Source organism: Protomyctophum bolini (assembly GCF_963924005.1).
Source record: "Protomyctophum bolini genome assembly, chromosome: 7".
Taxonomy (NCBI): domain Eukaryota; kingdom Metazoa; phylum Chordata; class Actinopteri; order Myctophiformes; family Myctophidae; genus Protomyctophum; species Protomyctophum bolini.
In genome coordinates this window covers 44101662-44129648 of record NC_137868.1, presented here as the reverse complement: position 1 = coordinate 44129648, position 27987 = coordinate 44101662, and the positions used below count along the sequence as shown (strand labels likewise).

The 27987-nt window shown below is 42.0% G+C and overlaps 1 protein-coding gene across 1 annotated transcript in view; it reads right to left on the bottom strand.

The window, feature by feature from the left end:
• LOC308318386 (C-Jun-amino-terminal kinase-interacting protein 4) overlaps window positions 1-26375 on the bottom strand; it is a 40010-nt gene extending 13635 nt beyond the window's left edge. The window contains exons 1-17 of the mRNA XM_080767919.1: window positions 26247-26375; window positions 22927-23289; window positions 21266-21460; window positions 20293-20413; window positions 16533-16603; window positions 16341-16399; window positions 15106-15169; window positions 14643-14818; window positions 13403-13785; window positions 10648-10705; window positions 9498-9650; window positions 8584-8626; window positions 6084-6211; window positions 5249-5302; window positions 4318-4458; window positions 3396-3528; window positions 2149-2235 (exon numbers count right to left, since the gene is read on the bottom strand). Of these exons, the coding sequence (XP_080624045.1) occupies window positions 2149-2235; window positions 3396-3528; window positions 4318-4458; window positions 5249-5302; window positions 6084-6211; window positions 8584-8626; window positions 9498-9650; window positions 10648-10705; window positions 13403-13785; window positions 14643-14818; window positions 15106-15169; window positions 16341-16399; window positions 16533-16603; window positions 20293-20413; window positions 21266-21460; window positions 22927-23031 (1971 nt within the window). The 5' untranslated portion in view covers window positions 23032-23289; window positions 26247-26375. The remainder of the gene's footprint in view (window positions 1-2148; window positions 2236-3395; window positions 3529-4317; window positions 4459-5248; window positions 5303-6083; window positions 6212-8583; window positions 8627-9497; window positions 9651-10647; window positions 10706-13402; window positions 13786-14642; window positions 14819-15105; window positions 15170-16340; window positions 16400-16532; window positions 16604-20292; window positions 20414-21265; window positions 21461-22926; window positions 23290-26246) is intronic.
• Between the last annotated feature and the right edge of the window lie 1612 nt (window positions 26376-27987).

The window sequence follows — 27987 nt, the reverse complement described above, 5'->3', positions numbered from 1 at the left end:
CGCCGACACCGTTTAGCAGGTACTTTTTTTGGATCCACGTTTTTTTTTGGTTCTAGATAAAGTTATAGTACTTAAACTATTCCTACAGTGTTTGGATCAGGGCTGGGCAACTTTGATGATGGAGAGGGCCACCATATTTCCACACTCCCTCCAGAGGGGCCACATTGCATATTACTGTCATATTTTTTGCTATATTTTAATTAAAACCCTGAATTATTTTTTTCTACTTTTGAATTGAAATACAGAAAATTTTTATTCAATTTCAAATGCCTTTCAAATGCCTTTAATTATAGTTACCGGTATGTTAACTTTATGAACCAAGTCCAAATACATCCAACGGACGTCAAAAAGGAAGTAAAATAACCTTTTAATACTACTCATTAAGCTAACTAGACTGAAGTAATTGAAGCATGTTTGGAATTGTAACAGCTGAAATCAATAATACAGTATTATCAGTATTCTGATAGTAACCTGAGGGCCTCATTAAGTGAACGTGGTGGCCGCATGTGGCCCCCGGGGCCGCCAGTTGCCCATGTATGGTTTGGATACATGATGGATGATTATGATTTTAGCGCTTAAAGGAGAATTCCAGAAGGCTTTCTTACCATTATTTGTAGTTGTTACGTCCCCACCAAAGAGGTCCAGGTGTTATTTTGTGCAAAAGCGCATTATTGGCCATTTCCCCTATAAAGCCCTCAATGGGGGTTGGGTTTTTGTGCTAATTCGCTTATTTCCATCAAAATAAGTAGTAAAGTGTGCTGCTTGGGATACTATTTACATTATGAAGAGAGTATATATAATTTTTATTATTTCTGAGCGATGGAAATAAGCAAATTAGCACAACAGCCCATAGCCCCCATTCAATGCAATTCATTGAGGGCTTATGGTAAGGGAAATAGCCAATAATGCGCTTTTGCACAAAATAACACCTGGACCTCTTTGGTGCTGACATAACAACTACAAATAAAGGTAAGAAAGCCATTTAGTATGGAATTCTCCTTTAACTAACCAGTGACTTTATATCCGTTTGTGGTTTTGCTCAACTGTTAGTAAAAATTCTTACTGTTGAAGGTAAAAAAAACTATTGCCCAGTATCATGTAAAGTGCTGAACTGTAAAGGGGATAAGGAGAGAACACACTGCCAGCAACCCGTTGCTCTCAACTGTCCGATTGAAATGCATGTTTACAGGAAGTAGCTTGTTAAAAACGGCCATCCTTATCTTCTATGTCCTATAACCACAGGACACAGGTTTCCCACGGCAGCGCCATGAATTCTACTGTGGAGCTACGATACAACGGAAAGCCTGTTTGAGCGGTAGAGGATACACATACACACGCGCTTTGACCATCGTGCAATGCCACTCATCGACCACCAGTGGTCCCACCTGACCACAGGATGGACATTTCTCAACAGAAGAGCAGTTGCACCACCTCTAACCAACCGCAGTTACAGTTATATCATCATCATCATGATATTGCATTAACACACTCTACCATACGGGATTACACATTTAAGCATATCCAAAAAGACAACTTTGTGCAAATTGACGCTAGAGTTACTGTGAACTTCCCCGAGCTTCCTGTTGCTAGTGTGCTATCCCATCTGCTTCCTGCACATTTCTCCTAATGCTATTCTTTATCACATATATCGTCTAAAAAGTATTTTTTGTTGAATATCTCATGACAAAGTTGTAAAAGTCAACTGCATGTAATATCCATAAAATAAGCAAGCAGCACGCGCAGACAATACACTAGTTATTTCTTTCAATCATTGTATTATTTATTATTATTAATTATTTATTATTATTATTATATTTTCACAATCTGATACAACGCCGGCTAGCCTACTTTCTAATGTTTTGATAATTTGCGCGACAGATGTATGCATGTGACGGTATGGTGTTTCAAACTAGTGTATTGAAGAAGATGATCAGGTAATAATAATAAAATGATGTCATCAGTAATTAAAGTGCGAAAATATTCGCACAAATAAATTGCATTAAACAGTGCTGCCGGGCGGGTCTTTGCGCAACCGCTCCGTCACAATACGTCACACTCGCCAAGCGGGGTGATAAAGAAGCATATATCTATATCGCTAATACGTCACATATCGCTTGGCGAGTGTGACGTATTGTCGCGTGAACGCACCTTGGCGGTAGAGTCTCTCTGGTCCAACAGTCTCAGCTGCATCAGAGCGGGTACGTCTTTGGGCTCAGGTACAGGCTCAGAGGACTCCTGGAAGCACAACAGAGACTAACTAAACACAAAGCACGGTGAAATCACAGATAGAACACAGTTTACAATAGCAGACCTACAAGGTCATAGCGAGTGGCGCGCTTGTAGGTCTGCTTTTTTTTATTTTTATCGAAGAACAGACATTTTTAGAATCTGATCTCAGGTCAAAATGCGTTAAAGAACCACCATTCTTCTGTGCGTTAGAATCTGGTCTCAGGTCAGAATGGGTTAACATGAGAACCAAGAAGGTACAATATATAATAGCATCAGTGATGCTCAATCTTTTCCTCATCAGGGCCCACTGAAAAGCTCAAGTCTAAAGTATTGGTGGCCCACACATATGACCCTCTTTCAGCTGCCGTGTTAAGAGGTCAGATGGGAGGCCCCCCCCCCCCATTTAATGGCATTTCCATCTCTGGGACCTCCACTTTATATTGTAAAAATCAGACCAGTCTGAAGCGAGTGGTGCAACAGCACCCCCTATTGGTACTCTAAACATCGGGACACAGGGACATAGGTTAGGACATAGGAACATTTCTGTTCCTTGGAGTGGTTGCACCACTCAACAACCAATGTTAATTTAACTCTGAGAGTGTACAAATGGGTCAGTTTGGTTCCATTCGTACACTCTCAAGAGTTACAGACCCCAACAAGGGTCCATTTGGTTCCAAAATATCATTTAGCTGGGGACCCCCCTGGAACTCCCTCAAGGACCCCTAGGGGAACCACTGTTCTTCAGTACCTGTGTGTGTGTGTGTGTGTGTGTGTGTGTGTGTGTGTGTGTGTGTGTGTGTGTGTGTGTGTGTGTGTGTGTGTGTGTGTGTGTGTGTGACAGCGGCAGGCTCCAGCCGTGGATCTGCCTGTTTCCCCCAGAGCTCTGCAGTATACCTGTGTGTGTGACAGAGGCATGCTCCAGCCGTGGATCTGCCGTTTGCCCCAGAGCTCTGCAGTATACCTGTGTGTGTGACAGAGGCATGCTCCAGCCGTGGATCTGCCGTTTGCCCCAGAGCTCTGCAGTATACCTGTGTGTGTGACAGAGGCATGCTCCAGCCGTGGATCTGCCCGTTTCCCCCAGAGCTCTGCAGTATACCTGTGTGTGTGTGACAGAGGCATGCTCCAGCCGTGGATCTGCCCGTTTGCGCCAGAGCTCTGCAGTATACCTGTGTGTGTGACAGAGGCATGCTCCAGCCGTGGATCTGCCGTTTGCCCAGGGTTCCCCACACGTGGCTCCGGATCTCCCTGTAGATCTCCTTCCTCCTGAAGCGAGGGGAGAGAGCAGCAGGAGAGCCGCACCTATAGACAGACAGACAGCTTATTATTATTATTATTATTAGACACAAAGTAATACGAAACTTCACCCATTAAGACCGGGGAAAGCGTCTGTGTCATTTTAGATTTTTAAACTATATACTATACTATAACTATATTTAACACTCTTTAAGTTTAGGACTTTGAACAGTCTAAAAAATAGTAGATCTTCAAGCTCACAGCACGTCAATTCGTGCCATGCTGTGAACTTGTACATCTGCTATTTTTGATTTTTTTAATGTAGAATAAGTTAGAATTTTGTAACACAAACATCTTCTCTTCTGCGGGGGGGGGGGGGGGGGGGGGCTCAAAAGTAAAACATTTTCAGAGCGGGGGTGGGGGGGGGCAATTACATATCATTTTGGGGGTCCTTGGCTTGAGAACTACTGATTTAGAAGGCATTCTTACAGTATCGGCCACAGGTCTTAATGGGTTAAATTGTACAGCAATTTTGTCATTATTTATTTATTTTTGTTTTGTATTTATTATTGTCAATTCATTTCGTTTTAAGATTTTGTTTGTATTTGTGCTGCCAGAGGGATGTGGGGGGGGGGAAATATATGTCAATTGTTGAAAATACTTCTGTAATATAAAGAAAATGAATAAACATATGTTTAAAAAAAAAAAAAAATGTACAGCAATTTCGTGGGATTCAATCATTCACAATCACACCCAAAAACCAATAATCGGTTTAGAAAAAAACAATACTGTTACATTACAGGTCAGGGGGAGGAAACAAAACGTGAGATTTGAGTTATAGAAACACTGGCTTACTCCGCTTGGGTCGTCTGACTGACGGCCCGCAGCCGTGGAGACCCCAGCGGGGACGAGTGGCTCAGCGACGGTGGAGGCGTCGACATGCCACTAGGGGGCGGGATCAAGGGCTCCTTGGACATGCCGAACAGACGGTTAAACCTGAGAACAAAAGGCACGTTTGTGTCTCAAATCACGTGATGTGGATCTCAACATAAAACGGTCTCGTCTGAACCACATGATCATCATAAACTGTCCACCCATTAATGTCTATGGGGTAGATTTACCCTTAACCCATTCTGACCTGAGATCAGATTCCTACGAGGTTTCCACTGGACACACACACACTGGTCTGATTATAACCCATTCTGACCTGAGATCAGATTCTAAAAATGTCAGTCGATTTTTCAAAAATAGCAGACCTACAAGCTCGTAGCGCGCCACTCGGTGGCGCGCTATGAGTTTGTAGATCTGCTAATTTTCAATAGCTAAAGCATAACATGATGCCGACACCAAAATGGGTTGCCGTTCAGAATGGGTTAAACATTCCTAATTAGACCGCCCTCACGTCATGTGGCTCAAACCAAGCACAGGGCTCATTAGAAACGGCTATTTCTTTAGCATGGTGTGCTAATGCCCTGCTCTAGTAATCCCGCATGTGTATGAGGCCACATATAGAGTCGAGAATGTCTGAGCATTTCTCGTTCGCCGTTTCTCAGCAAGCAACAAGAACAACACAATTCAATTTCAATAATTGAATTCAAATTAAATTATTGTATTACAATTGATGATTCAACTGTTGGACGAGTATTAGTGAGACTGAATACATGTCATCTAGTGTTCCAAATGTGAAGACAACAGATAACAGAGCCCAGCGGGACTATACATTCAACCGACATTAGTTTAGTTTAGTTTTAGTTTAAGTGGTCAAGGAGAACTGCAAACCACTCACTTTCTCCAAACGGTTGTCCTCTTCTCTTCAATAAACCGCTCTTCTTTTGTGGACCTTTAAAAAGAAAAAGTAAATAACACTCAGAATACCGTAGAAACTTCTATCATTATCCTCATCTTACGTGGTTCATCAAAAATATCAAACTGTGTAGGTTTCAATGAAGTTAAAGTGAACCCTCGCAAGTACAGTCAACTACAGTCTCTGCGCACAAACATCCTACTCAAGGTAACTTTCTTCAAAACGTCAGCTCACAGGAGGCCTGAATGTGACTGAAATGTACATATAATGTTGAGCTCATGCACAAGAGTAAGTGCTCCAGGAGAGACAGATAGATGGTAAAGGGATAATGCATAATGTTTACCATATCTAATCTCACTACCTGCACAGGTGTACACAATTACTAAGGATTTATGTGCGACAATAACAACTTATAACATAACTTATGATGCTCCTTTCAGTCACCAGTCGCGTATCCTAAGCAGAGGAGCGAGTGTTTAAAAAAAACAAAACAACTTCAGTCCTATATTTCTATATTGCAGTATTAATACTTCTATATTGATAGACAATAACTACCTATTGTCACACCCATTCCTGGGGCTCAGACTAGGTGCTAAAATCTTTGAAATCTTTTCAGGGTAATTTTCTCTACGTTGGGTTTTCTGGTTCAACAAGTTTCAAAGGGTCATATCCTTTTCAAATATTTTCCCAATTTCAATGAACAATACATCAAATGAAAGCTTACATTCTGTAGTTTATCATAATTTGTGGCCTATATATACACCGGGCAGCCCTGGGGGGTGGGGTTCAGCACGGTAAGGGAGGGACACATACACACCTGAGGGTCTGGCTCCGTCTGACGGCCTCCTGCAGCTCAAACAAGCGCTCCTTGTACTGGTTCTTCTCCATCACCACGCGGGCCATCTCAGAGCGAGAGAACCGACGCATGGAGGTGGGCAGGGAGGTCTGAGGGAGTACAGGGAAACATTATGGACCAGTGGTTCTGAAACACATTTCATGTCAATGACAGTTTTTGAACAGACCGGAGCTTGTATATCTGCTATTTTTGAAAAGCCAACGCATAAATTGCCGAATTTGTATATGTAGACTTGGATAGCATCTTATGCTTATAACTTATAGCATTTCTATGTAGACATAGCACTATAAAGTATACATGCATAGTTCCATTATATAGATATTCCACTGTTACGTTCTTAGCTTACGTATGATGAAAGCTGCTTTTTATGTATGTTGCCATGCTTTTTGTTCAAATCGCTCTGGACTAAGAGCGTCTGCTAAATGCCTACATTGTAAATGGTTAAAGTGGCGAGTGGAGGTAATGATTGTGAATGATGAAAAATCGAAGAACCACTGACATAGAAACACGGCTTTTTCAGAAAACTGTCAGGATGTAGAAGAACATTTTTAGATTTTCATCTCAGGTCAACTCAAAATGGGTTAAGGCATTTGGCTGAGGACTCCCGCACCCCGAGGGCCTCTGCAGCACTGATATAGCGACATCACTTTTTAAAGAAAACGGTTAGGATATAGAAGACATTAAGTAGAATCGGCACATCGAGCACATCGAAGGAGACACAGGATGTGTCTGTGGGTGCTCTCTCAGGGCACAACTGTAATAGCAGTGGATAATAAGGTCTCCCAATTTCTATTAGCCTGGCATCACCTGACCGGAAAGAGAATTGCCATTTGTGTCATTTTGGGGGATTTAGAGTTTCATTTAGATAATAGGACAGTAGAAGGTAACTGGGATCTGGGTGCAGAGAAGAGGAAGGACGTGCCAACAGTGATTATCCCATTCTGGTGTTAGCATCATGTTATGCTTTAGCTATTGAAAAATAGCAGATCTACAAGCTCATAGTGCGCCACCGAGTGGCGCGCTATGAGCTTGTAGGTCTGCTATTTTTGGAAAAATCGAACAACTGACATTTTTAGAATCTGATCTCAGGTCAGAATGGGTTAATCAGACCAGTGTGTGTCCAGTGGAAACCTCGTATGAATCTGATCTCAGGTCAGAATGGGTTAATCAGACCAGTGTGTGTCCAGTGGAAACCTCGTGTGAATCTGATCTCAGGTCAGAATGGGTTATGGGGAAGTTGTTGTGGACTACGTGGTCGATACGCTGTCCCCGTCTGCTACCTGCACACCCTCTCTTGTCCTACGTAATTACAGTCTTTATCGCAGCTGGAGACAATTATTTCTACGGCGTTACGCAGCAGAGACAAATTATCGTGTTGGGAAGTACTCCAGTATACTCCTGAAAGAGATTTCTTTTTTACCAGACAATGCTTTTGACTGCTAAAAAGGGAAGTCTGCCTTGATTTCAGCAAACACTTTCACTTTGGGGAAGGAAATTAAATACTGTTTGGTTAACACCTAACAGACATAGAACTCTTATACAGTTACAACACTGCAATATGACAATCACCAACCAACACAGTTGTAACATCATAATACTCGAGACCGATTCTAATGCCTTCTGAATCAGTAGTTCTTAACCCTCTAAGACCCGCATTAATTTCTACTTGCAAAAAAATGATTTCAACCTTACTACTACTTTGTACTACTAGGACTAAGACTAAAAAAGATGTTAAATAAAAAAATAAATAAAAAAGTTTGATGAAAAATTTATAATAATTATATAATAAATTAATAATTTATATTTGGGGGATATCTTTCACAATAATGAATAAAACGTGTTCTAGACATTCTAATGATCACAAAAAAACATATATTACAATTATTTTACTTACTTTTATTAGGGTTAAAAGGTCAGAGTCCAGAAACTTTTAATTTGTCTGAATTTCAGCCTCTGTGGGGGGGTATTTATATGCAAATATCATGACCAATGGCATTGCAATGAACATCACTGATGACATTTTTTAGGTGAAAAAAGAACAGAAAAAAATAGTAATAATTAAGTAATTAATTAAAATATAACTTGTTGCTATAAAGCAACGCTGGGTCTTAGAGGGTTAAACGGTTTATATGTGTACATATTTGGCCAAGGAACCATCCCCCACCCTCCCTTCTAAATATGATTTGTGCCAGGGAGCCCCAGAAGAGAAGATTTTGAGGGAAAAAAAAGAGAATCACTGTTCTAAAACGACTGTGCAAAACGCTAAGAATCTTCTGAAAAACGTATGATGCTATGTAAATGCTAAAATCTAAAATGACAGATGCTTTTCCCGGTTTTAATTGGTTAAACACCAGCATCTGTATTGTCGCTGATCCCCACAATAACCGAAAAACTGAAAGGACACTAGCCTGGATCCCTGAGGGGACTCCGTTCAACCATATAGAGGTTAAAGGTTTCTTACGTCAGGGTCTTCAGACTGACAAGCTTCCAGTTCTTTCCGATGTCTGTAAAAAAAGAAAAAAACACATTTATAAGGTGAAATTACACACTCGTACAGAAAAGCTATACGATTGAAAAAGAGTACACACAAGATTTAATAAGCTAATCTATAGCACTGAAGTCCGACGTCATTTCACATGTTACCCGGTTTGCATTTTATTTATTTATTATGAATTCCTGCATACTTTTTTGTTTTTAAAATCGCGTTAAACAAGAATTGTGTTCCAAAAATTATCTTGGCAGTTTCATACGAAGAATCGCTAGAAACAGACCGTATCAAATATGAGTGACTGAGTATTGTAAAACGATACAGAGACACCTCCCCCAACAGCATCGCAGAGACCTCAATGCTTATATGAGACGAGTCCCTACTTTTTTTACTTGCATTTAGAGTAGACAAGAGGCGCCTCTTAGGTAGCAGTAAGAGTTCTCTCTTTATGGTTACAATGTCTGTAAATGTTTGGGACAAATATGAATGTATTGTATATTGTATATGGGCGTTTATATCTTATGCAATGGATATACTACTTTGAGACTTGTACATATCACTTGTGTCAACGTCAACTGATCGGTGACAGTGATTGGGACTGATGGTTGATGGGCCACAGGTGTGGTACGTCACGCTATATATACACACACATACGTATTGTCTACTCATTCCTTGAAGGGCTGTGGCCCAAAACGTTACCATTCAGTAAAAGATATTTTGGGAGTATTAAATTGGTGTGCAGATTGTTTTTAATTTCTTCATTACAATTTTAAGATGACCCAATGTTTATTCTCTGTAGAGAAATGACTTCCGCAAAAACCAGGGGACGAGCGAGTATATAACGTCCGGACTTCGTTTAGTACTATAGAAGTGGAATCCTCTTTGACCTCTTGGCCTCCTCCTCCAGCTCCTTAGCTCTGCCCTCCAGTCTGCAGCCCGTCTCCTGGAGAGAGGTCGCCTCCATCTGGAGAGCCGAGCGCTCACTGGTCAGCTCCTCAACCCGCGAGATCAGCGCCTTACGGGCCGCGTCCACCAGCTCACTGGAGAGACAGAGAGAGAGAGACAGAGACAGAGAGAGAGACAGACAGACATACAGACAAAGAAGAGATGGAGAGAGATGGACAGAGATGGATAGAGAGCAGGATGGAAACAGAGAAAGAGAGAGAGAGAGAGAGAGAGAGAGAGAGAGAGAGAGAGAGAGAGCATCAGGCAGACAGACAGAGGGAGACAGAGAGAAAAGGAAGATAATGGGACAATATGAAGCGTTCATTTCTTACGCATTTGAGAGAATGAGATTAATCTTTTGCACTACACATTTTTGTTTACTAAATGGAAACTAAGCTATGGTGACTAGAACTAAATATACTGACATTTTCGTCAACAAATAAAAACTAGACTAAATTGTTAGGAAGGAACTAGTGGACTAGGGACTACTGAATCTCTTATTCAGTAGAAGTCATTTTACACTTGGTTGCATGCTGAAAACAGCAGATCTACAAGATTACGATGGCATCAAGGCCCGCCAAAATACATTTTAGTCGACTAAATAAACTGTAGATTTAGTAGACTAAAATCTTATGATATTTAGTCGACTAAAACTAGACTAACGCTAAAACATTCCAGGTGACTAAAATGTGACTGAAACTAAATGAAAACTACTGAAGAGACTATATGGCTGAAACTAAAATCAAAATGTGCAGCCAAAAATCACACTGGTCAACCGGAGGGTTAACCCATTCTGAACGGGAACCCATTTTGGTGTTGGCATCATGTCATGCTTTAGCTGTTGAAAAATAGCAGATCTACAAGCTCATAGCGCGCCACCGACGAGCTTGTAGGTCTGCTATTTTTGAAAAATCGAAAGAACGACTGACATTTTTAGAATCTGATCTCAGGTCAGAATGGGTCAATCAGACCAGTGTGTGTCCAGTGGAAACCTCGTATGAATCTGATCTCAGGTCAGAATGGGTCAAATCAGAGCGTGCGTGATCAGATAGTTACGACAGGCAAGTCACAGCAGGTGAACATGAAACTCACTGGGTATGTTTTAGTTCCTCGTACTGTGAAAGAATCTCCTCAAACTGGTCCGCGCTGCCTGAACAAACAAAGAGACACACAAAAAAAAAATCTCAAATGTTATGCACTTTAAGTTATTTGGTTAAATGGTTGGCTGCAAAAAAAAATATGTATTACTCATGGAATAAAGCAAAAATAATAATCTCATGACTGAACCACGTGCTTTTGTGACTATAGTGCTTTGTTTCCAAATAAGAGATTTGTATAAGAGAACTCCACCCCTCTTATGGAAGTAATTGACAATATATAAAGTTACAACACCAACTTTGATGAGGCTGTATTGCTTTATTTTAAATATGTAAGGGTCTTTATTTCCTGAAAAAAATATATTTTTAATTTCCTGAAAAATGAACATTTTGTAGTTATGAGGTTTCCTCCCGACAGCAGCGAATTATGCTTCTGAAACATGTATTATATTGCTAGTTTGACCACTTTACTCATTCATCTTAACCCATTTTGGGCCGGGAACCACTATTGGTGTTAGCATTATGTTATGCTTTAGCTATTGAAAAATAGCAGATCTACAAGCTCATAGCGCGCCACCGAGTGGTCGTGACGGCCGAGAACTTTAATCCATGCTTGTTAAATATGTATTATGTGTTTGGCCTTGGGGAAAAACAGCCCGTGCCCGACCTCAGACAGAACCTCTGGTGTGGAATAGGAAGTAGTAAGAGTTTTATGGAACATTTATATAGTTGCTTTATAGTTGACAGGATGACAGGAATATACTGCCTGGATATACTACTAGCAGAAGAGAGTCTGAACTTTGTACTCAACAACCTTCAGTCGTGATCTGGGAACTAAAAGATTACACTGCAGCTCCGACTGTTGCAAAACTGTTCGAAGAAGTGTATCCCCTTTGTTATGATAATACTCGAAAGACGGGTTGAGGTGCATCCACGCGATGTTATTTCGTTCTTAGTTATTTCGTTCTTAGTTATTCTATGTATAGTGACTCATATATAGGAATAAACTATGCGACAACCCCGGGAATAGTCTGGTGACCACCGGAGAGACGTGGTGACAGCCCAGATGTAAACGGCACCCGGGTGAGCAGTAATAGGGTTGGTGCCCAAGACTGTGTCTTCCGTGAGGACGAAGCAAACAATCCACGGTGAGGCCTTTAGGAGGGCCATTCCATTTTTTTGGCAGAGCAACTATAGAAGCCCATTTAGTTCAGACCAGCGGTTTACGAAGAAGACAAAACCGTCTCAAGTTCATGGCCGTCTGAAGTTCCCGGTGTGCTCTACACAAGCCCAACACGCATTGCATTAAGCATTAAAAAACCAACTGCGGTCGGAGAAGAATCACAACGGTCTGAATGAGTATAAGTTGACTTGACACAGCAGCGGTAAACCTGGCGCTAATGGACCAAAAAGTGGACCAACAGAGTAAGTAGCCCTCAAACTAGGGCTTTTAACCCTCTTACCGTAATATTTGGAATTCCAGCTTAGCCCAACACACACCCACTGCTACACGAGGGATAAGGCCTCCTTCACCTCTTTGCTAAACGTCTCATATACTAATTCAGGGTTAAGGGTAGGCATTGGGTGAATGAATGCCATTGGAACATTACAAGAAGAATCATGTATTGAACTCATTTGACATGATCGAAAAGGTATAGGCGGAAGCTAGTAGCTTATTGATGCCTATCCTTATTGCATGGTTACGTAATAACTGAGAGAAATTTAAAAATATATTAAAAAAAAAACATTAAACATTAAAAAACATTAACCAAAATGTTATAATAATAATTATTATTATTATTATTTCCATGGGATCAAGCAGTGCTGCTTGCCGTGCTGTGATATGAATTAAGTGGAAACTAAACAATATATCGCTGTGTATAGTATAGGGAAACTGTTACAGTTCTTCCTGGACTGTGTAAATAAACTAAAAATAAAGTTTAATAAAACAATTTCCATATCCATCCCATCACAAATATGCGCTTTTATTGCATTTTGTTTTATTTTGATTGAGTTTTATTAGCCTGTCGGCCCTATCTATGTGAACCTCTAAAAAATAAAGAGGAAGAGAAGATTTAATGTTTGTTTGATGGTTAGTCACTTAGTCAAATTTGCACACCTGTGGTGTAATTAATGGTGATTTATTCCGGTACCACAGCATTTTGTCATTTATTAATTAGGGATGTTCCAATCAGGTTATCTTTTTGCTGACGATCCGATTCCGATAATTAGATATAATTAAATAACTACCGGTAAGTACTTTTACTTAAGTAATGTACTTAAGTACGATTTTGAGGTAATTGTACTTTACTTGAGTATTTCCAATTTCCAATACTGAGACAAAATGTGTACTTTTACTTCACTACAATTATTTGAAAACTTTAGTTACTAGTTACTTTGGCGATTTTAGAAAACATACTTTAAATTAACCACTTCCACCCTATACATTTCGGCCATTTGAAAATAGCCGATCTACAAGCTCACAAAAAGAGCTTGTAGATCGGCTATTTTCAATAGATTTTCTACACATTTTGAATTTGTGAAATGTGACATTCTGCAACATTAATACTTTAACTTTTAGTACTTTAAGTACATTTTAATGCCGATACTTTTTGTACTTTTACTACAAGTACATTTTCAATTCCGTACTTTTACCTGTAACGAAGTAGTTCAAACATTGCAGTATTGGTATACTTTTACTTAAGTAAAAGTAAAACAATTGTGTACTTCTTCCACCACTCGTGAATTACCTCGGACACTGGCCCCGTGGTCCACGCTCTCCACGTAGTCCCGGCTGAGCTCCGACAGCTCAGAGAACAGAGAGTCCGTGTTCCTCAGCTCCCACTCCATGCTCTCGTTGTCGTTGTCGTCCTCGTCGACGTCCTTCTGCTGCTGCTTCTCCTTGTTGTGTTTGTCCGTCTTCTCTCCTCTCTCCTCGTCTTTGGTTGTCTCCTCGCCTCTCTCCTCCTCTTCCACCTTGTGTTTGGTTGTCTCCTCGCCTCTCTCCTCCTCCTCCTCCTCCTCCTCCTCCTCCTCCTCTCCCTCCACGGCGGCCACGGCCTCTCTCATCTCGTCCTCCATGCCGCTCTCGTCCTGGGACGACACTTCTTTGGTGTCGAATGGGATGCTCGCTCTATAAGGAGGTAAAAAGCAATACGGTCGAAAAACCTCTTAGATCCATATTTTAACTTTTTGCCGTTTCTGTCGAAGATTGCCGGCATGCTATACGACGTCGCACAAAAGCATCACAAGTAGCAGATCCCGCAGGCTTCGAAACAACGCGTTTTGACGATCGGGGGATATGTGATGTCGGATGCATAACGTCAATGAAAACATGGAACGCAAAGACCTACAAGTCAAAACAACAAGCGTGAATTTCATCTAAAGCATTTGACCGCACAACCTCCATGCTTTTCACCGGAGGAGAAAAACTTTTTCAAAATGAATTAATAGCACAGGCAGGCGCTTCACATACTAGAGCATGTCTGAAATAAGTGTCAGAGCTGAAATCGACATGTAAATATGAAATAAATGCTTAAACATGTAGCTAGGTGTAACGTTAGACACCACCACCGAAGTGAACCTTTCAAGCCTGTTTTCTCAACTCGTTGTTTTCTGCAAGTCATATCTCCAAAACTGGTTGGTCAAACTGAACAACCAATATGTCAATTTGAAGCTATAATTCCCTGCTTTTTTCATATGACATGAAAAAACGAAAATGAAAAAAAATATCCAATGGCAGTATCCCTCAGTCAAATTTGGCCACAGATAATTCAGGATGTGTACAGAATAGATAAAGGGTCTCACACACCGTCTGCGAACGCCGCGCGTCAAAACAGCCGCCCTCCGTTATTTCCAACGAACCTATATCGCACACCGGCGGCGTCCGACGCGCGTTCACGCCTCGCCTGCCGCTCCGATACGCCACCGTTCTATTTTCCAGACGTTGCCGCGCGGCATTAACGCCTGTATGTGTTGGGCTTAACATACCTGGCATCCACAAGGACGTGGAACTGCGCCAGCTCAGGGGTGGAGCTTATGATGTCATTGATAAAGGACGGAGATGTGGTTGGCTTCGCCGGGATGTCAATCACCTCCGTCACGTTGACTCCAGAGTCTTCTGAAGGACTGGAAACGGGCTCCTCTTTTGGAGTACCGGCAGTCGCCTGAAAGTTATAACCCATGTATAGGACTGAGGCCAGATTCTACAAAATGTCTTTTAAATCCTGGCAAAACCCTATATATGTTTCTATATCGGTGGACTTGCTCCTGTCAAGGAGCAAGATTGAAAACATGGCGTTCCGGCGACCCCTACAGATCTGAGATGCAAAGATATGAGTTAAAAATGTTTGCTGTGAAAGAATAAAGGATTTTCATGATTTTTTTCAAAAATAGCAGATCAGCGGAATAGCTGTATATATACGAAAGTGTGAAAGAGTTTAAGTTGCCTTACTGTATCAATAAGGCTGGGTTCTGATGACGACATCATTTCTGAACTCTTGGGACGTGAATGATTCCTAAAGACAACATGTACAGTCATATACACCGTATGATTTAAAAACAAAACATCCTGGCTAAAAAGAAACCCTCGATAAGTCACTGGCTCTGCCATGTCAGGTTTTATTCAAGAGGTAACTGGGAGGTGTGGAATGGATAGTGGAGCCACTTCAACAGCCTCCAGACCAGACCAGGGGAACATGAATTTGTGGACAGCCTGACACAGACTCAAAGACAGAAAGGCTGCGTTTAAATCTTGAGGCCGATTCTACACATGCCTTCTAAAATCAGTAGTTCTCAAACGTTCAAAAAGAAAGGGCACAGAGTATCACAGAGTATGTTGACACTGAATAAATTGTTTTATGGTCATGATTCACCAGGAGCCTAGATGGCATAGTTCCAGACTTAAAGTCATTAATATAAATATTTCCGTAAATCTCTATGAATGGGTTTTCTATCGGTGGCACCACAAAATGGCCACCAGTGCTATGCCCTGCCTAGCATATATGGCTTATTGTTATAATCTTGGACAGTAGCCTCAATAGGACGGAATGAGCAAACACTACATGAACACAAGATACGACATATCTAGACAAAGGCTTTCGTCTGCAAAGACAACATATTGACTTTTGAGCACAGCAAAAAAATAAGAAAACAAATGCTATATATAGTATACAACAGTGGTTCTCAACATGTGGGTCAGGACCACACCTGTTTTGGGGGGGGTCACCAGATGACAGTGAAGTGACAATTCAAGGACTTTTAAGACAATTCTAATACCCCCCCAAAAAAGAAAGGAAAAGAAAAAGACCATTACTGCATCAAAAGTAATCTACAAACTATACTATAAACAAAATGCATACATTGGCCAAATTGTCAAGATAATACAACAAAAAGGGGCAAAGATTGTGAGAATAGCAGATCTACAAGCTCACTACGCCTCGCAGAGATTGTATAGATGTGGCATTTTCACATTATTTATCTGCGGAACTGGAACCAGGTCAAACTAAATGTACTGTAAAGCCTCAACAACTCTGTATACATGTCAGGGTGGGGGTTGAATCACGGCCTGAAAAGGGTTGAGAACCACTCGGTATACAAGTAAATGACCATCACACCACAGCTGGTTTTAATTAAGTGATTGCACGTGTGCTACTGTATGAATTCAGTGAGTAGAATAAAGTGAGCGACCTTAAAGGAGACTCTCTTTCCGATTTCTTTTCCAGCAGTTCCCGATACGAGAGCGTCAACTACAAGGCAAAATGATATGAGAGAGAGAGAGAGAGAGAGAGAGAGAGAGAGAGAGAGAAAAAAAAGTGTGTGAAATAACAATGAGGGGAAGAGATAAAGGAGAAAAGGGGAGCCAAAAGTCATAAAACTGACCTTGTTGTGAGTGTGCTTCAGTGTGTTCAGCTCTCTGCCCTGAATGGCCCTCTGCTCCTCCAGTGCCACCACTGCAAACCGAAAAAAAAAACCAACAACAACACAGTCAACACTAATCAGTCAAGCAAACACAAAGTGCACGAGTGACCACTTGTACGTGTATACATCACATCCAGGAAGTGTACTTGTACATCAGAGCTGCCTCACGCTGCAGAAACAGGAGATATATAGGCTCCTGCCCTATATGGGGGCTGGCCTCATGGCTCGGCAAGGCTCACTTACTTTAATTCTTCGGGACCAGATGTCCTGAAGAGTTACGAGCCAGTTAACCTGAAACCTGTCTACCCCGTAAAGCGTAAACCATCAGTTATTAGAGCCTAATAAAGTCAGTGGTGTTCTCAAACTTTTTCATGTCAAGGCCCCCATTTATATGCATTTGCACACAGACCCCCACCCCCCCCCCCCCCCCCCCCCCCCCCCCCCCCATCTGACAATAGCACACAAAAAATAGCAGACATACGGTTTGCATGTCTGCTATAATAGCCAACTTATAAAATATGGCTAAAGTATTGACAAAAGTATATGTAGCTGGGGCCCCCTGGATTTCACATGTTTCACTGTTCATCTACGCTGAATGTAATAATGTGCTGGAGGCCACATATCCAACGTGGTCACATGGAAACAAACACACCCTCCCACAACTCCCCTGTCCCTAATTTCATCCATTCTCTCTTCTTTTTTTTTAATTTATCCCACGATTTTGTAACCCATTTTTCACCCCTGTGTCAATCATCTAATGTGACCCTGGGCTCTACACACCCTCCACCAACCTAGTACCCATATATGGGGGACAAGGGGAGAGCAACGGACTTGAACTCATGCTTCCTTCATGCCTGAGTGTCCAAGTTGCTCCTTTACACCTGACAGGGGGGAGTTTCCCTGGTTGGACGTAACGCGTGGAAGGAACACGTTATTCCAACCAGTTCCTTTCCCCTCCATCAGGCGCCCCGGCTGGCCAGGGGGAGGCAGTTTAGTGACCAGGATTACTGCATGTTTTTTGTGAGGGTACCTACCCTAGGGGACACGGGGAGAACATGCAAACTTCACACAGAAAGGCCCTTTCGCCAACCCCGCCTTCAGGTATGGGCACTGATGACGCGGAGGAGGAAACAGCCAGCACCCACAGCGTCCCAAGCGGGAATCGAACCCAGGACCTTTAGCTGTGAGGCGACAGCACTACCAACTGTGCCACCGTGCCCCCTAATTTCATCCATTCTCATCTCGAGTCGTCACTGACTCACCATGGACAGCTACACACGACCAAACTTGCAAACAATAGTCAGTGTCACCAGAAAAGAGATGACTGGGAAAGTGTGGTGAAAAGAACACTTTTGTCTGAATGGTGTAAGCAAAAAAATTATAATTGTGCCGTAAGACATGGCCACTATATTTATATTGACTATACCAATTACCAAGACATCAGAGACACATACTGTACATGCCACAGATTATACACATCCAAAGTTATTTTGCAAACATGACAAAACGACAAAACGACTTCCATTCCTATTGGGAGAAATACAACAACCGTTGCGACAAAAGAAGGTTTGCGAATGGAATTCAACCACCCTACAACCACCATCATGTCCCGAGTAGACCTCTAGAACTACATTTCTTATGTTACACAGTATACTATTTACAAGCAATTGCAAAAAAAAAGAGGGTTACTGTCCTAATTAGACTACCGGTAATTGAATTATGTGCATGTGAATGCTTCAATTGAATTATTGATCATCCGATTATTCCCCCAGCAGTCGTAGTATATCAACATGCGTACAAGGCAGGTTTGAATGTATGCGCCCGTGGAAGTTGTGCCGTACAGTGTCACAGTAAAAAAACAGCATTTCCTACATCTGTGGTTCTCAAAGTGGGGTCCACGGGCCCCCAGGGTTCCTTGGGGGGGGTACCAAATTAACCCTTACAGGTCCGTTACTCTGAGAGTAGCCTGGAACTCACCTATGCTATTTATGGCATAGGCAGCTCCAGGCAGGATCCGCCGGGAGAAACTATGCGCATTGCGCAGCTGCGCGACATGAGACTAATTACTTAGAGCGACAGAGAGAGAGAGGAGTGTGTGTGTGTGTGTGTGTGTGTGTGTGTGTGTGTGTGTGTACATGTGTGCGTGTGTGTGTCAATTTAACAAAGGTGCAGACGATCAGAAATCAGCAGAGAGTGAGCGATGTTTGCGCTACTCTAATAAAAACGTCTGGGTTTCCGAGGCTACTCTTGAGAGTTTCCAATGGAACAACGTGGACCCGTCATTTGGTTCCATTTGTACACTTTCAGAGTTATGGGGGTCCTTATAAATAAAAGGTTTAAGAACCATTGTCCAACCTGAATGCAATGCATTGTTAGTTCAACCACACATAGGGCCACAATGGAAACAACTCCCCGGGACTTTTTGTGTTATCCTTTTAGTCTAAAATGTCTGAGTGTACCTCGTGCTGCTATTCAATGAAATTGTATAAAGTGTGAAATCACAACAAGTTGTCTCTCTCGCTTTACACGTAGACCAGAGACCCGACACTGTCCCATCCTGAGCAAGCAGTTTTTGCAACAGTGACAACGAAAAACTCTGTCCTTTTGTGCGTATTACCGGACGAATATCTGAGCGAATTTCGCAGGGCGTAAAAAAAAGAAGAAGAAAAACTACCTCAACCACCATGTCAATACCGTTTGCACACTTCCGTCGAAGATTTCGTCCGTATAATAAATAATAATAATATATAATAAATATATAATAATTAATTAATGAATATATCCACCTTAAAGGACCACTTTTCAACCTATCTTCATATAATAGGTCCTCACTAATAATGGCGCAGTATCTTTCTACTCGGTCTGTGTCTCATAAGAGGGCTGTGGGCAGTTCAGAAACCGTCTTCCAGTGACATCATATGTCACTGGAATACAAGCTAATAAAAACTGCAGGCTTTCTATAGTCCTGAAAAGTTGCAATGTGAAAATGGAAGCCATCGTTCTCACGATGATGAAAATCTAAACATTATTGTAAAAAAAAAAATCTTGTTTAAAAAATAATCTGCCTAATGATGACGTCACTGGAAGACGGTTTCTAAACAGCCCACAACCCTCCTATGAGACACAGACTGAGTAGAAAAGAATCGTGCCATTTTATCACGATTATTAGTGAGGACCTATTATATGAAGATAGGTTGAAAAGTGGTGAAGTGGTCTTTTAACTGGAAGAAACGTCAGGCAGACCCAAGGGGCCAGCTAGGCACTCCAATGTTGAAGCGCTGGTCCCTAGTGGTAAGAGGAAGGACTGCAGGCGGACCCGTGGATTCTTGACGAGGAAACCCCGTGCAACCGAGCGCCCAATGTAAAGCCCAGGTGCACTCTGGGTGCACTTCCGCATTTGGACACCAAAATTTGGTGTCCAAATGCGGAAGTGAAATGCTGAATCAGCGAAAAGACGGTACTTCCGGCAGCCTTCCGGGTGCTTCAAAACGCCACTGAGCAACTTCCACTGACATGAATAGCGGAGGGGGCGGAGCTTCGCGCTAGTTTAGTCTCTATCCTTTTAATACTCTATGGGCAGACCCCATGCTCTAGGGTGGGGCTCGACCACATCGGGGGGGGGGGGGGAAAGAGAGAGAGAGAGAGAGAGAATGATAAAGAGAGAGACAGAGAGGGAGATATTTAATCAATCAATCGATCAACCCTAACGATAGCTACTCACACTGGTCAGCCTGCTCTCTGGCCTTCTTCTCCAGCTCTCTCTCTCGCCGCTCTCGTTCCTGGTCTCGTCCCCTCATGGCCCTCCTCTCCTGCTCCATTTGGTCGTCCAGCTCTAGATACCTCTGAGAAAAAATAAAAAATTAATAAAACAAATCAGGGGCGCATCAGTTAAGCGAACTCATTGATACGATGGGTAATAAAACATAAACGATAATGAAAATACAGAAAATGGCAGATCTAGAAGGTCACAGCGTGGCACAATGCAACACGTGGCGTGATTGTAGACGGACTATCGTCTGGATCTTTGCACGACACAAAGTATGAAATAGGGCTAAAGTGTGTCACACAAATACACATCTCTTCCAGGGGGGGCAGTCAGACAGATATTTTGTGAAGCCACTGAGGAAATCGGGATTTCCTGAAAGTTCATATAATGGCCTGTTGTGGCGCTGTCATTGGGCCCAAAAAAACCCATAGCCCCATAGAAGTCCGTGTATTTGGGCCCAACTTCACCTAGACTGTATTACCTTAATAAACATGGTCATGAATACTTTCTGCTTCCAGTCATTAGTTTAAAGTCTCATTTCTAATGTCATAATATTCTTTTTGGAAAATTATGGTCCCATTTATTTAAAAAAATGACCATAAAGTCGCGTATGTTCTGAGGGGCGTGGCTACCGTTACAGTCTATGATCGGGATTCCCCACCCACTCGAGTCAAAATAAAAAACCAACTAAGAAGAAGGGGGGAAGTCCCGCCTCGTTGTCTGGGCCAGCCAATGAGCCAGCTGGGCCCAAACGGATCTAGAAAGATGGCGATTTACAATTCAAGGACTGACAGGCTTCATTTTACGTTCATGTTAGACCCGGGGAACGCTTTGTCCATATTTTTTACAGTCTATGATCTCTTCTCGCCTCTTGCTTTCACACACACCACACGCGCACAGCACGCACACAGCACGCTTCTCCTCTCACCTCCTGGTTCTCCCTCCTCAGCGTCTTCTCGGCCTGGTAGCGGTCCAGCAGCGCCTCTCGCTCTGCCTTCTCCCGCTCCGCCTCGTGCTCCGTCTCCCTGAGCTGGGCCCGGCAGCTAGCCAGGCCCTCCAGCACCCACACCAGGATGGGCACCAGAGACTCCACCACGCCCGCCCCATGGGTCTCCACCACCGTCTGGGGAGATAGTGAGATAGGGAGATAGTGAGATAGGGAGATAGTGAGATAGGGAGATAGTGATGTGCCTGCTGCCTACTAATGAGAGAGAGAGAGGTGGGGGGGGGGGGGGGGGTTGCACCACTCAGTTCACACGGGTGTGATTTTATAGAGTGCGAGACAGTTGAGTCATTGCATTTAGTTTGACTTTGTTCCACGGATAATTGCGAGGTGTAGTGAGCTTAAGTTCTGCTATTTTCACTAGTTTGGGTCCAACTAGGCAAATGTCTAATTTCTCGAGATAAACAGTTTGGGAAACACATACTTTACCATAGCCTGTAACTATGCATACTTGCTTAGTTACACTCAAGACAAGACAATAAATAAATATACGAGACAATTAAAACACCCAGCCACCGACAATAAAGACAAGAAGTACTTTTATTCTATAAAAAGGTATGCATAATTCAGAATCTTAAAAGGGTCTTTAAAATAGGTCCTCTCCACAGTTAATGTTTTTGTTTTACAGGTTTGTGTAACTGTATGCTTTCATGCGTTTGTATGCATGTCCTTGTCCATGGGGGTATTAGCACTCATACAGGTGTCTGCCTTTGTGCATGCGTGTGTTTCGTCATGGGGGAGCATTAGCAAAAACATGGTTTGTGTTTCTGGCACACAATGAAACTGGCACTACCCTTTGCCTTCTTGAATACAAATACAGGGGCAACTTATATCGTACCCAAGGGCAGGACCATGAAGCAGGTGCTGAGGTTATCAGTTGGGTCTTTTGCAATCTTCCCTGCTTGACTTCACTTATTGTATAGTGACAATTGAATTAGTAACTAACATACAATAGGTTTTGCACCATTTAACCAACTACATAAAATAGGTTTTATGAAATACACCTCAATTGATAGCAGGTAACCTGTCAAAGTTGTTAGCAGGGTTGATAAATCTCCTATCTGTAGTCAAATGCACCAGTACTATCTGGCTGCTGGCTAGAGATGGTGTTGATTTCACCGCCTAAATTATTAACTGGATTTTATCCTAGGCTTCAGACTAGAGTACTTGATATTCATTACGGTCTTGATTTCATCATGCATTTCGTTATACATTTTTATCGATTTAGATTAAGCCTATAGTGCCCCGTTCTGGATGAACATTCAAAGGTCGCAGATCTACAACTACTATTAATAGTATTTTTGGTGAATCAATTTGGTGTAGACTGGGAAAAAAGGATGAGGGGGGCCAAGTATAGGGGGGTTCTGGGGGCTACAATCAGCAAAGAATATAGGGTTTAACTTGGTTAAAGTTCTGTTCACTGTGCAATATACTGTGCAAGACATACAGTAAGTATATTGTATTTTCTAAAGGCCCGCCCTATTCATACTCCAGTTTTAGGTGGTTAGTAAAAACAGAGAGATGTGTTGGGGTGAGCGTGAGTCATATCATCATTATGTACATGAACTGTATGAGAAATGTTTTACCTGTAACTCTGAATAGAGTTTCCCGGCCTCCTCGCTCACAATGTCAGGGTCCAAGTCCAGCTCACCGGCCCCGCACAGCACACTCTCCCCATACTCCGTCTCCATTTCATTCACTACTACTACTACTGCTACTACTGCGAAAGACCTTCTTCCTCTTATCTATAAATAAATACCTATAGCCACCTAAAATAAACCAGTCTATCTACGTGTTGCCCATATCTCCTCTTAATAGCCCATTTCTCTACAACTTCCCGTTCCTTTTGAGGCTACAGAGGATGGGCTAGCTTCTTCACACCACGCCGCTCTGCTAGCCATTGCTGCAAGGCGACGTTCAGCTGATGTCAGGTGTCTCGACGTCCATTCCTGAAAGGGAATGATAAAATAAAAGAACATCATCGACCTGGACAAAATGTGTGTGTGTGTGTGTGTGTGTGTGTGTGGGGGGGGGGTCCCTGGAACAACATATTTTCAGATGGGGGTCGGTGGCCAATTACATATACTTTTTGGGATCCAAAATACTGAGCACCAGTGACATAGAAACATAGGTATTTCAGAAAACTGTCATTATTTAGAATAATTTTGACAGGCCTAAATGGGTTAATAGTGACACTGAAAACACAACAGGCTAATACCAGGGGGGGTACCTTTAGTCACGGGTGCCAACATTGGCACAGGGGAAGGTGATTAGTGCTGTGCACACTGGCATAAGGCCAAAACCACACCAGTTGGAGCAACTCCTTGTAATAACGGTTTAGGCGAGAGAGGATATTTTTTTCTTTAAAAGAATATATACTGTAGGCCTGGGCCGTGGCTCAGCGGTCCAGGCACCTTGGCTGGTAATCCAGTCTGGCAGTGTGCCGCGGGTTCGACTCCCGCTCCCGACGGCCTTTACTCCAACTGGGGAGGAAGTCTTGGAGATTGCATGGGTTATTGTGGGGTGGGCCTATTGAGTCTAAATTGTATGGTCATTACAATGTCTTCCTGATGTGAAAGAAAATAGATAGATAGAAGAAATAAGGTACTGTATATGTAAAATCAAAATCTGTCTTTGGTGTCACAACTCAATTTAATGAGTGTACATCTGTGCAATGCAACGACTCTTTATTTTGTCAAAGGTCAAACCGTGTGCGTTTCTTAAGAAAGCCAGCGTAATGCAATTGTCGTGAACTAATGAACTTGAGTAGACGAAAAACTAATAAAAAAAAGCACAACGTTTACTTTAGTCGGCAAAGCCGATATTTACTTTCCAGCGGTTGATTTGCCTCAATGCAAACACTGAAATGGCAGTGCTCAAGAAGCACACAGACAGCTAAAGTACACACAGGCCTACTAACCACAGTGCATGCACTGTGTGTAGTGTACGTATTACCCCCAGCCACACGTACAGTACATGCCTACACATACAGCATAGTACTCGCCTTTCAGGATTTCACATGGCTCTGCTTGTGACAACATGTGAAGTCATATTACCACGCTTTCCCAAAGTCAGCCTTCTAATCCCTTCCTAATAGCAAGAAGTGAAGTTAACCTCTATGACCGTCCTCCTAACTGCAATGAGTATTAAAAAAAAAGAACAGGATTTCCTAACTGCTGGCCTTGCATTAAACTCACACAGCCCTGATCCAGAAACACTAAAGTCTCTACTACTATAAGGCCCAATTAAACCACACCAATGCAACTCCTTGCAACCAAACGGTTTAGAGTAGTTGCATATTTGCAACCATTATCCTCAATGGCAGTTGCAAGGAAAGGAGTTGCACTGGTGTGACATGTCGTTCAAACTGTTTTGTTGCAATGAGTTGCATTGGCGTGGTTTAGAAAAAGGAACCCTGGCTAATATGACAAATATTCCTTAAAACATTATTCTTGCCCTCTATAACTAAAATTAAGAATTAAAAACACTTTAAATATTGTATTTCTTTCATAAATAGAGAATATTTCACTCAATAGGAACTTGTCGCAAGTTGATGATGTCATATGTCTATGTGTGGTCCAGCCCTATGGAATATATGGAATGCACATGCTAATAAAAAGTATTTAAAATATTGATTTGATGCTCATATTATCCTTAGGAAGCATAAAGTTGTTTTTTATTAGCATACTGTATGCACTCCATAATCCATACATTCCATAGGGCTAGACCACATCATCAACTTGCGACAGGAGCAGCTCCTATTGAGTGAAAGATTCTCTTTTTATAAAAAAAATACAATATTAAAGGTGTTTTTATTGTATAATTCTAGTTGTAGAGGGCAAGTATAATATTTTAAGGCATATTTGTCTTAATAGCCAGGGATCCTTTGACTGGGGTTACTTTGTACTACCAAGGTCTCTTAGGCAATGAGTCACAGGCCAACAAAACACCTCTGTGAAATGAAAGGGTGTGTATATCATCATCTCAAACTGCAGAACTGGTTGTTATATGGTCCAATAATAGCTCCATGTACTGTATATGGTTGTTTATAGACCTTGACACCGTTCTGTAATTATGATGACACTTTGCCCTTTGAACTGTAGCCTATGTCAAATAGGCTATGTCATTCTGTCAACCTGTTCTGGTAAATATTAAAATCCACTGTCTCATTGCTGTTGTTGTCAATGCAATATATCTGCAGACTGGTGGTAGGTATAGCTCTGGCCCACAGCTCGAATGCCTGCAAGTTTGCAACGGCAGCAAAGGGCATTTAGGGCTATAGCCTATAATGGACCAGAGAGCTAGACTGGTGGTATAATAAAAGTATAAAACAACTGGCAATAATGCAGTAAAGAATATTAGCACAGAAGCACACACACTACACAAAGAGGTTGTCAAAGTGGGTGTTACAAATGGACCCTTACTGTACCGCATATAGTTATTATGGGGGGTCTTTGAAATTAAAAAAATTACAACCACGTAGGCTATACATACTGTACAACTGCGTCCACTCACGAACAGTCGCGCACACACACAGACACACACACACACACACACACACACACACACACACACACACACACACACACACACACACATCAACAAGGCAGCTTGAATGACAGCAACTGGCGACATGTACATAAATACACATGCTACGTCGATCATTCAATGTTGTAATAATAACAATCTGAACGAACCGAACCAAAGCCGCAAATCCTTGATAAACGAAACGCCTGACACGAGCTTTGCGATCTAAATAAATAACACGGTGTGTCTGACAGACAGTGGACACCTTGGCTTGGGATCAGCAGAGTTGAAAACAAAAGTTTCCTTCGATCCATAACTTTTGGTCAAGAGGGTATATAATTTATAAACAGACTGTTGTTGTGTCATTTTATCGACTCACCTTCGCGGATGGTTCGGTTCTTTTACTCCAGTTTTATATCATTGCCGTTAAAAAAAAAGAAACTAGTGAAATTCCAGTCGTTGACTTTGGAGGAGAATCCAGAGAGATATCCATTACACATAAACCCGAGTTTAAAGAAAGGGGGCGTCGTTTAATCCAACCTGGGTTACACTGTAGCCGCCAGCCCCGCGGCCAATCACATCTATGGACTTGACACAGTGTAGCCAATGGGAACGAGTCGGAGGCGGGACACAAAACAAAAAAAGTTTCCTGAAACTTGAATAATGACACGTGACCTGAAGAAGTGCTGAACACTGTCAGCTGATCTGAAGCATGAACATCTGAATACCTGTCTGAATACCAAGCATACTTCAAGTCAGTGGCTTTCAACCCTGTTCTGTTCAAGGCCCTTTATTTATTCAGCGTTTATTTTGAGCCACACAGACCCACCATTGGATGAAATTTAGCCGCTCAGAACCAAAACCGAAGAATATGTAGTTGTCGTTGATCAAAAATAACAATTCTTCTATATTCTCTAATTGTGTAGACTTCTTGTAAATTAAGTAATGCGGATGTTTAGCAATAATTTAACTCTTTAAATGAATTGCAGTGGAGTAAAAGTACAATATTTGCCTAGTCTGTAGTGGAGTTACTGGAGTATAAGTAAAAGTATAGAAATGTGGAAATACGCAAGTAAAATACCTCAAAATTATATTTAAATACAGTAGCCTACTTGAGAAAATTTACTTAGCCTACTTAGTTACTTTCCTCGGAAGTTCCACCACTGCCATTTTGCCTCATAAATATAATGCAGATACAGATATACCATTCTGAATGAGTAAGTGCTGCTGACTAAAGGCAAGGCATAGGAAAGTCAGACAAAAGTGTCATTTTCCAGTAGGCCTACAATATTATAATAGTACAGTATGCGCATGACATCATCATGCTGAGTAGCACCCAAAAAAATCATCTTTCTGGCTTTGACAGGCCATACATCCAAATGGAAAAGTCCTATAGGCCTATCTGATTGCATTAAATGACACTTTGCCATAAATATGAAATATGAAATGTGATTCATGGCCGGTTACTTAATGGCATTTCTATCTCTGGGACCCAAATGTATATTGTAAAATCAAAGTTAATTTAACTCTGAGAGCGTACAAATGGAATGGAATATAAATGGACCAGCTGTTAAGGTCCATTTGGTCCCATTTGTACACTCTCAGAATTACAGGCCCATAAGGGTCCATTTGGTTCATCCAAACTATCCTTTAGCTGGGGACCCCCTGGAACTCCCTCAAAGACCCCTGGGGGACTCCCCAGGCCTCACCTTGGGAACCACTGACTGAATCAAGTGTGTCACATCACAACACAACACAACACAACACACTATGGCAGACGAGTCACAATCAAAGTTATGTGTTCAAGAAAGCGCCACAGTTCTGGCCTGTGTTAGGCCAAAGTTCCACTTGTGTAGAATAAATTATATGTCTAAATCCACTCGAGTGAAATGCAGGATGAACCCTGCAGTGATTATAGTGTGACCCCCAAGGCCTTTCCTCTAGCAAACTAAGCAAAGTGGTGCTCACATTTTGTCCGTTTTGGACACTGTCCCTCAAGGAACCTTGAGGCTTTTTTCGAAACACTGCACTGCTAGTCTCTTTCCAATTCTAGTATAGAGCATCGCACTCCCACCCCCTTTCATGACGACGCCAGGCCCAGGAAATGATTCCCAATGCAT